Below are 12,406 nucleotides of genomic sequence, written 5' to 3'. Positions count from 1 at the left end.
GCATCACATTAAAAATCAGAGTCGAAAACGTTTCGACCCTGCAGTTATAAGGTTATAGACATATGCACGCAAGTGTAGAAAAATACAAGTGTATAAACGCGGACAATTAACGAAACAACGCTACGTGTGATAAATGTAGTTAGACAAGAACAAGATGACACCAGAATGCTGGTTACATTATTTTTATGATAACCTATAGCATAGGCAAGGTCAGTTAAACGACGATAACGATTGGACATAATGAGCGGTACATTTAATGTCATTAGACTCTGAGATCAGACAAATTTTTACTTTTTATCAAAAAGGATCTAGCCTACAATCTACAAGAAAAAGGTGCTTAAGGTGGTTTAACTGCTTGCTAATAAGTATCTACTATGGATCCATCGTCTTTCCATGATCATTTGCCTCCAATAGTGGTTAACTTGAAGCAATTTTGTTCATTCTTCGACCTTCCACTTATGTTTATTAACAAAAAATGCTCATAAATTTGTGAAAGGTCAATACTTGGAGTAATAATACGTAGGCTGCCATCAAACAAACTGGAAGCAAGAGCTCGTATTTTAACGAAGTTTAGCGGAAACTTGCAGCAAATTAATTTGATTCTTCAATTCCCAGTATAGGTTTAGGAAACGAAAAGTGACAGGGAGATGCAGCAAGCCTGCAACATATTGGGATTTACGTAAATCGAACATTTCCGCAATTCCTCTGCCAAAAAGCAATTTCTACAACCTATTAGGGTTCTGATTTCTCAATTGCTACTATTTTTATGGAAAAACTGCGCAGAAAAAGTGGATCAACTTATCAAGATTATTTATTTAGCTAGATAATTTTTTGTCTCAGTATATTAGACAGTATCGTAAAAAATACAGCAGCGCTAAAAAGATCGACAATGCATTTATGATACGCGAATTTAAGTAGTCGCCATAACACATAATTTGACATAGTTTAGCAAAATTTATCATTAACTAGTATTTCCTTTGCAATGTTAGCTGAAAATAAGTCTGTAAAAACGGGTTAACATACGGCAAGGTAAAAAATAATCCTAAAGATAACTAAATGCGAAATAATAAATTCTTGTGAACAGCGGCCAAATTCAAGTGACAGACAACAAACGCTGTCCGGAATTGCGCAAGATTGCTGAGACCAAAGGTAAACAGAAAATATGACAATTGCCTATAAAACACGCAAAGAAGTCGTTGGCAATGCTGTTCAACTTGTGAGAAAACAAACAACCGTCTAATTCTGTTATGACGATGATGTCACAGTTGCATCTACGGACAGTGACGGCGCTGAAGTTGGCAGAGAACAGTGGTTTGCGCCGACTTGCACCTGAGCTTGGCTGGGTGCTACCAGCATAACAGGTGCCTGGATAATAGGCAAAGCCTGCAGAAACTGCACCGGCTGTACGATGGGCACCGATCCAGCCATCAACGTTGGCATCAACTGGACTGACTGCGGTTGCTGGGACGGTTGGAAAATCGGCGAAGAAACGAAACTAACGTTCGGCAAGCCGATCTGAACGGTCTGTACCGACGACTGGCCTTGTATGATGGTGGCAGACGAAGCTACAGGATATGGAACTCCTGTCTCGACAGTATTCAGTGATCGCGGTGGGCTGCCCTGTTGAGACAGAGCTGGAGTTGGCACCCTCTGCGAATTAGAAAGTAAGGTTTGGGCAGGATTATTAGGAGCCTCTTCCGTACTTGGCAGTGAAGATGTGTTTTTAACCTGTATGGGCGTCACGATTCCTAATGGTTTATTGGCGTGTTTACCGGCAAAAGGTTCGAACTGTCGCCCGGAAATTTTAGCAGGACAGATAGGAGAGCTCACTTTCGCTTCCATTGCAGCAGTAGATTTGACTTCGAGGTTTTGAGAACTCTCTGCTAACGCGGGCTTGGCGATATAAGGATTCTGTTGAGCGGTTACAGCTGCGGTTTGCGATTGTGTCGACACATTCACGCTTGCGGCAACCTGTGTGACAAAGCGCGTCCCAATGCTCAATGCAGGTTTTGACTGTGTCGTTGTAGTAACTCGAGATATACCACCGAGTTGATTTGGCAGAACTAAACTTATCACTTGTCCAGAAGGTAAAGTGAGACGTTGAGAAGCTCCACTTGCGTTCAAGAGTTGCCTATTTCCTGGCGAAACTATTCTTGACTGCTGAATTATCTTTGGGAGAGAACTGGCAGCCCTGATAGCAGCACCCGGTTTTTGCAATATGATTTTAGTAGTCGGTAGTTGGCCAGTTGTGATAGATTTTTCCGCTGATACGGTAGCGGAGTTTAATTGCTGGCTTCCGACTGCCGCAACAGTTGTAGCATTGTTTGCGGTGGAGGTATTTTCTCTCAGCGATACTGGAGCTGTTAGGATCTGTTTTTGAGGTGCCGGTGATCGTTTCAATATGGATGCAACGTTAGCACGGTTTCCAGTCAATGATATATGAGGTACTTCTGACTTTGTTGTATTCTTCTTTGCAACACCAAAGTTTGATTTAAGATCTTCAATTGTATCCGCTTTGGTCGAACTGTCCACCCTAACGATTGGTGCGATTCGGCCGTCGGAAAAGCGAAGAGCCTGACAGATTTTACCGTTTTGCAAACGAATGATGACATTTTCTGCTTTTTCATTAGAAACGGTTTTGTTCTTCGCTTCTGGTCTAGAAACCCCGACCGAAAACATTTGCTTTTTTGGAGGAGTCCACATATTTGTAGATACGTTCGGGACAGTTTTAATGGGTTCCTTTTTACGCTCTTTGACAGACACTGCTTTTTTATTCGCTTTAGCAATTTTATTTTGCTGTTGCAAAGCTTGCTTGATAGCTCGCTTTCGTCTTTGTTCTTGCTCTCTTGCCATTTTACGTTGCTGTCTTGCAACAGCTTCTTGAGCTAGGATTCGATCAATAACTTCGGCTATTTCAGTTTGATCAGGTCGAAGCAATGGCATCAGAGAGGGGCCACAAAAATCCTTGGTCTTCAAGGCGAGAAGATAAACTTTTCTAAAAAGCTGCAATAGATAATTAATTCACATATATCGGGTGTGTTGTAGACTTTTAAATTAAGTTGGGTTTTCACTATTTTTATCTTCATACTATGTTTTAGCAATTACGGTGCAAACAACAATTTCCATGTCGCAACATTACCATTTAAATGAAAAAATTTATCATACTTTATTTTCTTTTTTGCTTTTTTGTCTTGTACGCCTTTCGTTGATGCCAAGGGCATTGCCATCGGAAGCATCAGTTAAACTATTGCTCCGTCCATTTTTTATCAGTTTTTCCAGTGAAAAAACATTTTGCTGAAGACGAGTTTCAAATTCTTCTAGAGCAGCAGGCAGAAGTTGAAGGCGATCTATAAATTGTAATCTGTAAACCTTTTTGCAATATACAAATAAATGACAAAAAACAGTAAAAAAAATTAACAAATTAGGTAAACAAGATAGAGCTAATGCATAAACTAATATCATAATAAAAGATAAGCACCTTTGTCAAATTCGTCATATAGATACTGCTGAACTTGATGAATTGGTGATGATTCCTCCTCTGAATCTAAAACAAAATCTTCATCCGACTCATATCGCTTCGGCTTTCTCTTGCTTCTGCGTAGCTCCCTATCGATTTCTTCCTCACTCTCCTCTAAGTAGATAGAAGCAGGAGGTGTTGAGGTGTGCGAAGTGGTGATATTGTCTCCTTGCATCAAACTGTTCTGTAAGAACAAACTTCAGACATAATAAAAGTTAATACAACATTGCACAATTTCAAAAGGAATACAAAGTAATATATAAATTTTCATTTGAAGATTCAATACAGACCTTACTAAGCAGTTCATCTTCCCACGGGTCCACTTCTAGATGGTTGGTCTGAATCGCTTTGCCAGTTGTTGCATCACGAAGTATCTCATCATGTTCCTTTTTCATTCGTATCTTCGCATCAAAGTGAGTCTTTTCCAAATGTTCTTCAAAGGCATCCAGTTCACCAAGAAGCCACTGTAATCTCTCAAGTAGTGAATTGATGTTGCCAATTACCACCGCAGGCTGAAAAAATGAAACTAAATGAATTGCAGTAAAGATAATTTTGGAAACTTCTGCACTAACATCATCATTGTGTGTGCAGGCAAGACCAAGACCATGGCAAATTACTATGTTGAACCAATGGCTACACTGTTCATAGTCAGAATAACAAATCATTCCAAATACTATGCACCAAAATATATATGAATCAATAATATTGTACCTTATTAAGTTCAAAAGCTTCTTTGTGTTCTTGCTCAATTAGTGGTATAAGTTTTCTTAAGGCATCCACGCTATCACAGACCATTTCGAAGTCAACTGACCCATACTCTTCTTCAGGTTCCTCCAAAGAAAAATACGACACAATTTCATACAACCAATTATAATACAACTATATGACACAAACCAAAAATTTATTCCAATAAAATATTAGCCAAAGCTGTAAACTTAATTGCTATAATGTGCTGTGTAATACAAATTATAGAATTTTTATGGATATCATACACTTGACAGTTCACGGACTAATTACTGACCTCAATTTTAGGAGCTGTTTTTTGAGCCCTTTTCTTTGTATTTTTTTCACGTTTCTGTCGCTTCTTTGGTGTAGTACCATCCGTGCTGCTGACATCTGATGCAGTAACTGGATCAACAGTGTTAACTTGCAACATATTACCATAGTTGACCATTGCTCTTTTGCGCAGAGAACGACGAACACCTGATGGTGACTCAGTTGAAACTTTACTGAAAAGCACATAACGAATTGATTAAAGTTAAACTGCGTGGTTGGTCAGAGGAAGCAAAATGCATAAGTTCAAATATGAAGGCAAAATTGTAAGTAAACTTGTACAGTAAGATATTAGTAAAGTGGACATGTGTACAGAATTTTAAGAATATAGTACCAAATTTCAGGCAAGGCTAGTTGGGTCTAAGCAATTTTTATCAATACATTGGCAATACATCTTGTGAAATAGCATCAAGAGCACAAAAATCAGACATTCTGGTGTGCTACATTGTTTTCTGAACATTGTTTGTGTTAATAGGCTACTTCAGCCAAAAACAGCTTTATCCATTTGTTATTCAGCTTCAGTATGCTATGGTACTGGAATAGTTATCCTTGTACTGAGAAGTCTTTGCACAAACCAAACTTAGCGAGGAATTCTCACCACTTGTGCCTGGTTACCAAGCTTGTCTAGGTGTATTTACCAATGGAAATGAATATATATTTATTTGTTTTATTTGAATTCTAGCTAAAATCTGGCAATTTTTAAAACAATCAATAGTCAAGAAATAGAAAGTTATCCTAAAGCCTGGTGCAAAGATATCACACCGATTGAAAAAGTTTGAGCGAGTGTGTAAAACACTCTACCATTACACAATCAAGTTGACAAAGCAAGCAAGTGCATTCAATTCTAACTGTGGCACCTTTTAGATGAGCCTGCTTTATAAATTCTGCATACTGTACACATACGCATTTTGCATGCTGATATACGTTGACAATTTTAGCACCTAGTACTAGATTAAAATCATGAATTTTAACCCCTATAAATGACAACAACATCAATTATACAAATAAAGCTTTTAACTCATAATACCTTTGTCCTTGTTTGGATCTTCTCATTGATTTTCGGGGACTTTTTGCAGGAGCAGTATCTTCTCTTAATCTGAGTTTCTTTATTGCTGCATAGCTAGTGTCACTAATTTCATTTACAGATTCACTTTCATCAGTGCTGTTGGTAACAAGTCGTTGAATATCTTCTACAACATCACAAAAATCTATCGCTTTACTATTTTCCTGCAATGACGGAGCATCTTTTAACAAATCTTCATCGTCACACAATGGTTCCTTGTTTAAAGTATCAGTTAACATTGACTGATTTGCTTCATCTTCAACCAGAAGATTCGAGTTATCACAAAGCTGTTCATCACTGTTCTCCAGGTATGAGGGAAGCTTTTTCATAACCTTTCCATTTTCTGGATCTTCTTTGATTCTGCTCTCATCACCACATTCATGTGGATGTTGATTCTGGGTAACATCGAGTTTAACCAGATTGGAGTTATTACTGTCTTGGTTATCAGAAATTGAAGATGTTGTGATTTGTTTACTGGGAAATTCTTTGCAGATGTAAAGCCCTTTTTCTTTTTGTGTTGTTTCACAACTTTTTGAGGCTAGAACAGTTTTGCATAGTTTTCCAGTGTTTGTTCGATCAACGTTATCCATATCAGTATCATTGGCCTCAATATTATTGATGCATACGTCTTCCTTTGGAATGGCTGAAGATATCTTTTGTGACGAATTTATGTCTGATACAACAACAGATTCTTCCAATACGGGTGTGCCTTCTTTGAGGTTAGCTAATTTTGATTCGAGTAAATATGGAAAGGTTTCTGGTGGCACAAAATGAGGTAGTTCACCGAACTGACGATGTTTATAAATGCGCACATCATCTCCACAGAATTGCGGAAAATATGTGTAAATGTTACCGGCCATATCAAAACCCAATGTCATCGCTCGACTCTGTAAGCACAATAGTGACTGGTGAACAATTGAACATCATCAAATGTATGTGCACTTATAATGAAAGTTTACTTGCAAGATACGCAAAATGTACACACATACATAAGAAATAGGTTGCAATAAGCTAAGGTTCCAAGTTGGGGGTAAATGTCCTGTATCTATTCTACGGCCAATACGGGATAAATTTGGTATTGGTTACACAAAAATATCTGATAAAAAGCTTTAAGTTTGTTTTGAGATATGCCATTAATTAACCGGACAATTTGATTAATTACTAGGAGTCTACCGAAACATGTTTTTTTCTGGACTATGACCAAAACCAAATTTTTGGTAAAAAGAACCAACGTATTTTGATCGAATCATGCCATCTAGTAAACTGAAGTATTCATATCGTCAAAGTGAACGAAACAGTGCCTATACACCACGACTTATACAATTAAGGAAATACGATAGTTAACCAACAATTACTTGTTATAACTTGCAACAGAATGGTACCTAAATGGCATACTTAGATTTCTTCTTACAGTATGCGCAACAGCAACCATATCTGCTGTTGTTATAGTTTTAATGCAATGAAGAAATTTTCAAGCCAGTTTTTAGCCAAATCTGGAAATTAATTTGTCCGGAAACAAAATTTGAGAATTTTTTTCTTGATTTGGAATTTCTGTGCACCTCTATTAATTACGCACCGACGCAAAAATGTTTTGCACATTCAATATTTTCAGGTATGTGTTCTTCTTAAAATACATATAATGAACTTAGTACAAAAAGCAAAAGGAAATTAACCCCGGCAGTAAGTCAACGGAGGCCACTTGTTACTTACTTGTTCACATGGCAGTGACATTATGTGATTTTGTACACTTTGAAATGTAGTCATGTTGTCACAGAGTGCCTAAAACGAGAAGCTTTAGTAATAGCAATGACGCTAGAAACCAAGTAAAATATAAAAAATGCACACTTGATATAACAAAAACAGCAAACCTTTATAAGGTATGCCTTCTTTTCATATGACAAATCTAAAAATGAATTTGATTCTATAAACGGATTTTTCCACTCCATGGCATGAAAAAACTCCATTCCAATATATAATTTATCAGCTGCAATGGCATATGATTGATATTTTGCCACAACCTCAAACCACTTTTCAACTCGCTGCTTTAAACGATTTTCCCAAGTTCTGCAACAAAAATCATACTTAAGATGTAGTAAAAATTTACACTTATATATTACTGCAAAAATAATTAATTAATTACAAGCATGTATGTTGCATATTACAGAATAACTAAACTAACACCCTGACAAAGATTTCCAACAAACCTAAAACTCATTCTGCATTTAAAACGTAGATAAATATATAAATGCATTGAAATTGAATATTCAAATGCTCACAGTTTACAACTGCAAATGAAATACATATTAATTATCAACAGGTTTCGAGAAAAATCACCTGAGTTTAGCTTGACAGTTAATAAACACTAAATTCATTAGTTAAGTTATACTACCAAGTTAGTAGTTAATCCCAAGTTATACTAAATTTATGAAATGTAAACAAATAAATCACTGAAGAATCAGAATATCCGTTACTTACTTAAAGGTCATTGGAGGTCTTTGTGCAATTAAACTTCTTTCATAGTAGGTGCAAAGAAATGATGTCATTAGTTTGGCAAGATACAGTGAGTTATTAGGAATCATCAGGCTCATTTCCAAATTATACATTGCAAGTGGTGGTAACCGCAATGTCATCTCATTTAAATGCAAAAATAAACCTGCAGTGTAATAAATAAATACACCACATTTCAAATTTCATTGAGAAACGGAAATCCAGGTTAAAGTAGACAAACAAAACACAGACTTAGTGTAATATTAATACGTCATTAGAAATAGAAAATATTAATTTTGGTTTACAACATAGGCTACAGTATATATTTTCGTTCGTTACAGATAGCCTACATTTTCAACCCAGAGTTGTTTGGTAGTTAAAACATTACGGCATGTAGTTAAAGTAATGAATGATATATGCAAACACAGTATTTCTTCTCAAAACAACTCAAGCCTCCCTAAACTTGGGACATGTGACCAAAACAAAAAACTCCGATTGCAATCGGAATGCTTTAATCACTTATAGATCACACAAACATTCTCGGACGCTTGGTTCATAACTGGCTTTGATTTTTCTACGATCCAAATAAATTAAGCAAAGCAAGTAAGTAAACTGAGCAACTGAAACTTATCTGTGTATTTTGGATCCCTTTTAAACTAATATTAATGAAAAGTTGTAAATAAATGAACGCAAATTTTATAAAAAATACCTAACGATTGCAATTGTTAAAATTAATGTAAATAGTATGATATCATAAATAGCACTGATAAATTGTCATTTTAAAATTGTATTTCTGCTAACATGAATGCAAGTATATTACCACACCATACCTATTTCAGGAAGTAAATGACATTTTCGAATATATTTTGTATCTTCACGAGCTTCAAGTGAGCTAACAAACGCAGCAGCGATTTGTTGATAAAGAGCTTGCTGTTGCTTGCGTTCACGATGGTTGGCAAGACGTTCATCTTCAGCAAGAGTGGTTTCTTCACAGCGAACGAAATCATAAACAAGGCGTGACTGAGAATATGATTCAGCATCTCTAGCTGATCCACCAGCTGGAAGGCTAAGCCTTCCCGACCTTACAATATCAACAATTTAAATAAATACATCAACAGACATAACATATGTACTTGGTTAAAAGTTGCAAGAAATGATATTTAAAAAGAATAGAAGGCTGTACACAAAATGAAGTTAAAAATTACCATACTAAACCAACTTTAGAAAGAGTGTAAATGTTGTCCTATCAGCAAAGGATACTTGAAAAAGTAAGCGTAATTATAGTACACATATAACTACTGATTATTAGGTTTAGCAGCTCAATAATTGTAGTTCCTCTGGTACTGGTCAAATAAATTTATTGCTGGTAATAAAAATACAAGGCGCTCTTGATGAATGTTACAACAAAAAAAATGCAAGTTCACTTATAGAAAACATGGTACCTTTATGAAGTTAAACATTTCATATTTGATATTAAACATAGTATTACAATTGAAAATTTAGAGCTCATAAAGTGTTAAGAAAACTAAGTGGCTTATAACATGCAAGCAGTTTCTCAAGATTTCATCAGAAATATTTCAGATATTCACTGCATCTGCTTTGACCTTTATCAGTTTACCAAGTAATTGTGCACAAAATCTTTTTCACCTTTATTTTTTCTAGCAGTTATAATGTATTTAATTTAAATTCTGGTCTGCAACATCATGAGTCATGACACTTTCCTTTTTTATCACAATGCAAATTGCACAAGCAGAGCAATAGCATAATGTTTCCAGAAAATGCATGCTCACTCAACAGTGTTGCATGTAACGTCGCACAAAAGTGGATTTTGGGGTAGCTAACAGAAATTGTTGTCAAACGCTGAATAGCTTCATGTGTTGGTTAACAGTTAAACTTTATGAAAATTAAGCGAGCCGTCACAAAGTTGTGTTCTACAGCAAATCCTTTAAATGAAGTACCAGTAACTTTTCAACAAGCTATTGATGATAACCGATAGTAATAACTAAAACGTTTTTTCTTAAAAATTATAATTTTTCGATAATAAAGTTGTCAAAAGTTATTTTTAACATATAGTATGACCCCTTTCAGCCAGACAGCACTGAAATCGATGCCAGTCACATTTCTGTGTGTAACTTCACTTTACCTCATTGTTGAAGGCAAACTATCTTCGACACTCAGAGTAGCAAATCTCCCATTTGAAGTTTTAGATATTGTAGCAGTTTCTCTGATTTCCCTAAACACACATATGAAATATACTTTATACTGTAATATTCCTATAAATTTTAGCGTGTTTGGTCTCTATGCAACAACCAGTTTGTCTTTGCAATTTTATATGTACTAGTTTTCCAAATAACAAAACAAAATATGGATATAGCACCACATGTAGCAAATAACTGATAAATACATACAAATCAATTAAATGGGCCAACAAAAAACAAGCCATTGTACGTATACTGCAAATATTGATAGGTTACACCATTTACATCACACCCAGAAAGCATCTCATATTACAAACATACCCACCTGTTAAGAAGCGCCAATTTCCCTTCAAATAACATTTCAAGACGCTTCGCTTTTTTGGATATGGGGTGATCAGTAGTATTGTACCTGTGCAAAGCAAAACATCAATGGTATGATGTCGCCTACAGACCACACATAGGTGCTGTGCCGATATTTTGTAATACCGTTAAAACCTTCAGGAACACTCAAAAAGTTGGACATGGACAAAAAAATGGTAATTTTCGACTACAAAAACTTTAGTGTTTTCTGGAATGTTTGTGGTTCAAAAAATATTGTTGTTAGTCTTTAAGCATAAATTGTATTTTAGTATATTCATGGCTGCTTAAAAATAACCCCAAAATTTGGTATGATTTATTTTGAGAAATTTTCATTTCTATTACTTGTATATTTTTAACATAAACCGCAACTTGGAGCATAATAAATAAATGATAACTGATTTGTGGATTATAAATTTCACACGAGACGCACTGATGAGCAAATTGGCCAAACACTAGTTAATCGTCTGCGCAAAATTACCGATACCAAATTTAATGCCTGTCACCTATTTAAATTTTAATTATACGTATATATTATAACTTACTGTATATATATACTATATTCCTTACTAACAAAAATTATAATCAGAACCATATCAGTTTAAAAATAGAAAACAGATAGTTTTAGATTCAGAGTCAAACTCGAGAGTCATTTTTTGCAAAGACCTGCCTTGAATCGACATCATTTCTAAGAAGTTATGAAAACGACTTGACTCGTTTCAGTTGTCATTTCACAACAAGTATTAGTGACAACAATACTATTACTGATATAGCCTATTTGTTTATTTTTCAACTGCACAGGTCAGTTTTCATATAAATTTTTCTAACTTGTCTTTGTATTAACTTTGTAAATGTATATTTAATTGTGTAAATGTGTTGTAAATGTGTATGTAATTTATTTTATTAAGTGTCCAAGTGTCCAAATCAAGCAGTGCTGCCTGAAATTTCAATGTTGAGAAATAAGCAAGCTGTGCTGCGATACGCATTATGACGAGTATAAGAAATTTTAATAAGTTAAAAGGCAAACATTTCTTGCCAGTTGGACAAGTAAAACCGTTTAGTTTACTTTTCTGCCACAAATTTAGATGTTTCGGTTGACCGCAAAAGTTGAACCTTGCTCTGGTGTGCAATTATACATATACTAGATTATATAACTTCCAATTTGCTAACGCCAAAAAGTTTGCACAAGAAAATTATAAATAAGTATACTGTAAGCAACAATAAATTTTGTTAGGAAACTAGGGTAAGCTAAAACAACTAAACAAACCTGTAGCAGTTTTCAACCATTAATCGAAATTCCTCTGCAAAATCAGCAAATGAGAGATAACTGCCATTTTCAAAATTTTCTGTTATTTTATTTAACCACATTGGTTCCTTAATCTTCACCGGGTAATCCCACAACCCAAGACCTTCAACATCAACTGGTTCCATAAATGGCCAACAAGTTGTCCTAAAAGGAAACACGCATAATAATGATTGAAAATTTCTATTCCAAGACATTTTTGAAATAGAAATAGGGTCATTCCACTGACATTGGTACAGTATCACACCAATATTTTGTTGACTGTTGTAAAATTTTGAAAATTTAAAGAGGAAAAAATATTTGAAAAGTGTATAACGGTTACAAGGTGATAGTTGTTTGTTTACGACAAGGGTCGGCAACCTACGGCCCGCCATGCGCAATCGTCCGGCCCGAGACATATTAATTAGTTATCACAAGAATACGGCTCG

General features: G+C 35.4%; 1 protein-coding gene across 2 annotated transcripts in view; it reads right to left on the bottom strand.

The window, feature by feature from the left end:
- Positions 1-443: 443 nt before the first annotated feature.
- The window catches only part of LOC143459383 (uncharacterized), a 16,130-nt gene continuing 4,167 nt past the window's right edge, over positions 444-12,406 (bottom strand). Inside the window, exons 2-16 of one of the 2 annotated variants that reach the window (XM_076956522.1) lie at positions 11,943-12,125; positions 10,644-10,727; positions 10,264-10,353; positions 8,951-9,201; positions 8,109-8,286; positions 7,502-7,697; positions 7,344-7,412; positions 5,689-6,520; positions 5,598-5,655; positions 4,539-4,746; positions 4,229-4,348; positions 3,808-4,029; positions 3,479-3,701; positions 3,166-3,347; positions 444-3,003 (exon numbers count right to left, since the gene is read on the bottom strand). In XM_076956522.1, coding sequence (XP_076812637.1) covers positions 1,246-3,003; positions 3,166-3,347; positions 3,479-3,701; positions 3,808-4,029; positions 4,229-4,348; positions 4,539-4,746; positions 5,598-5,655; positions 5,689-6,520; positions 7,344-7,412; positions 7,502-7,697; positions 8,109-8,286; positions 8,951-9,201; positions 10,264-10,353; positions 10,644-10,727; positions 11,943-12,125 — 4,654 coding nt within the window. In that variant the 3' untranslated portion in view covers positions 444-1,245. Of the gene's footprint in view, positions 3,004-3,165; positions 3,348-3,478; positions 3,702-3,807; positions 4,030-4,228; positions 4,349-4,538; positions 4,747-5,597; positions 6,521-7,343; positions 7,413-7,501; positions 7,698-8,108; positions 8,287-8,950; positions 9,202-10,263; positions 10,354-10,643; positions 10,728-11,942; positions 12,126-12,406 lie in introns of both variants that reach the window. The other variant, XM_076956521.1, reaches the window with a different exon arrangement.

This window comes from Clavelina lepadiformis, chromosome 5, assembly GCF_947623445.1.
Source record: "Clavelina lepadiformis chromosome 5, kaClaLepa1.1, whole genome shotgun sequence".
Classification (NCBI taxonomy): domain Eukaryota; kingdom Metazoa; phylum Chordata; class Ascidiacea; order Aplousobranchia; family Clavelinidae; genus Clavelina; species Clavelina lepadiformis.
The sequence above is the reverse complement of the archived record's forward strand: the minus strand, read 5'-3'. Positions and strand labels throughout refer to the sequence as shown.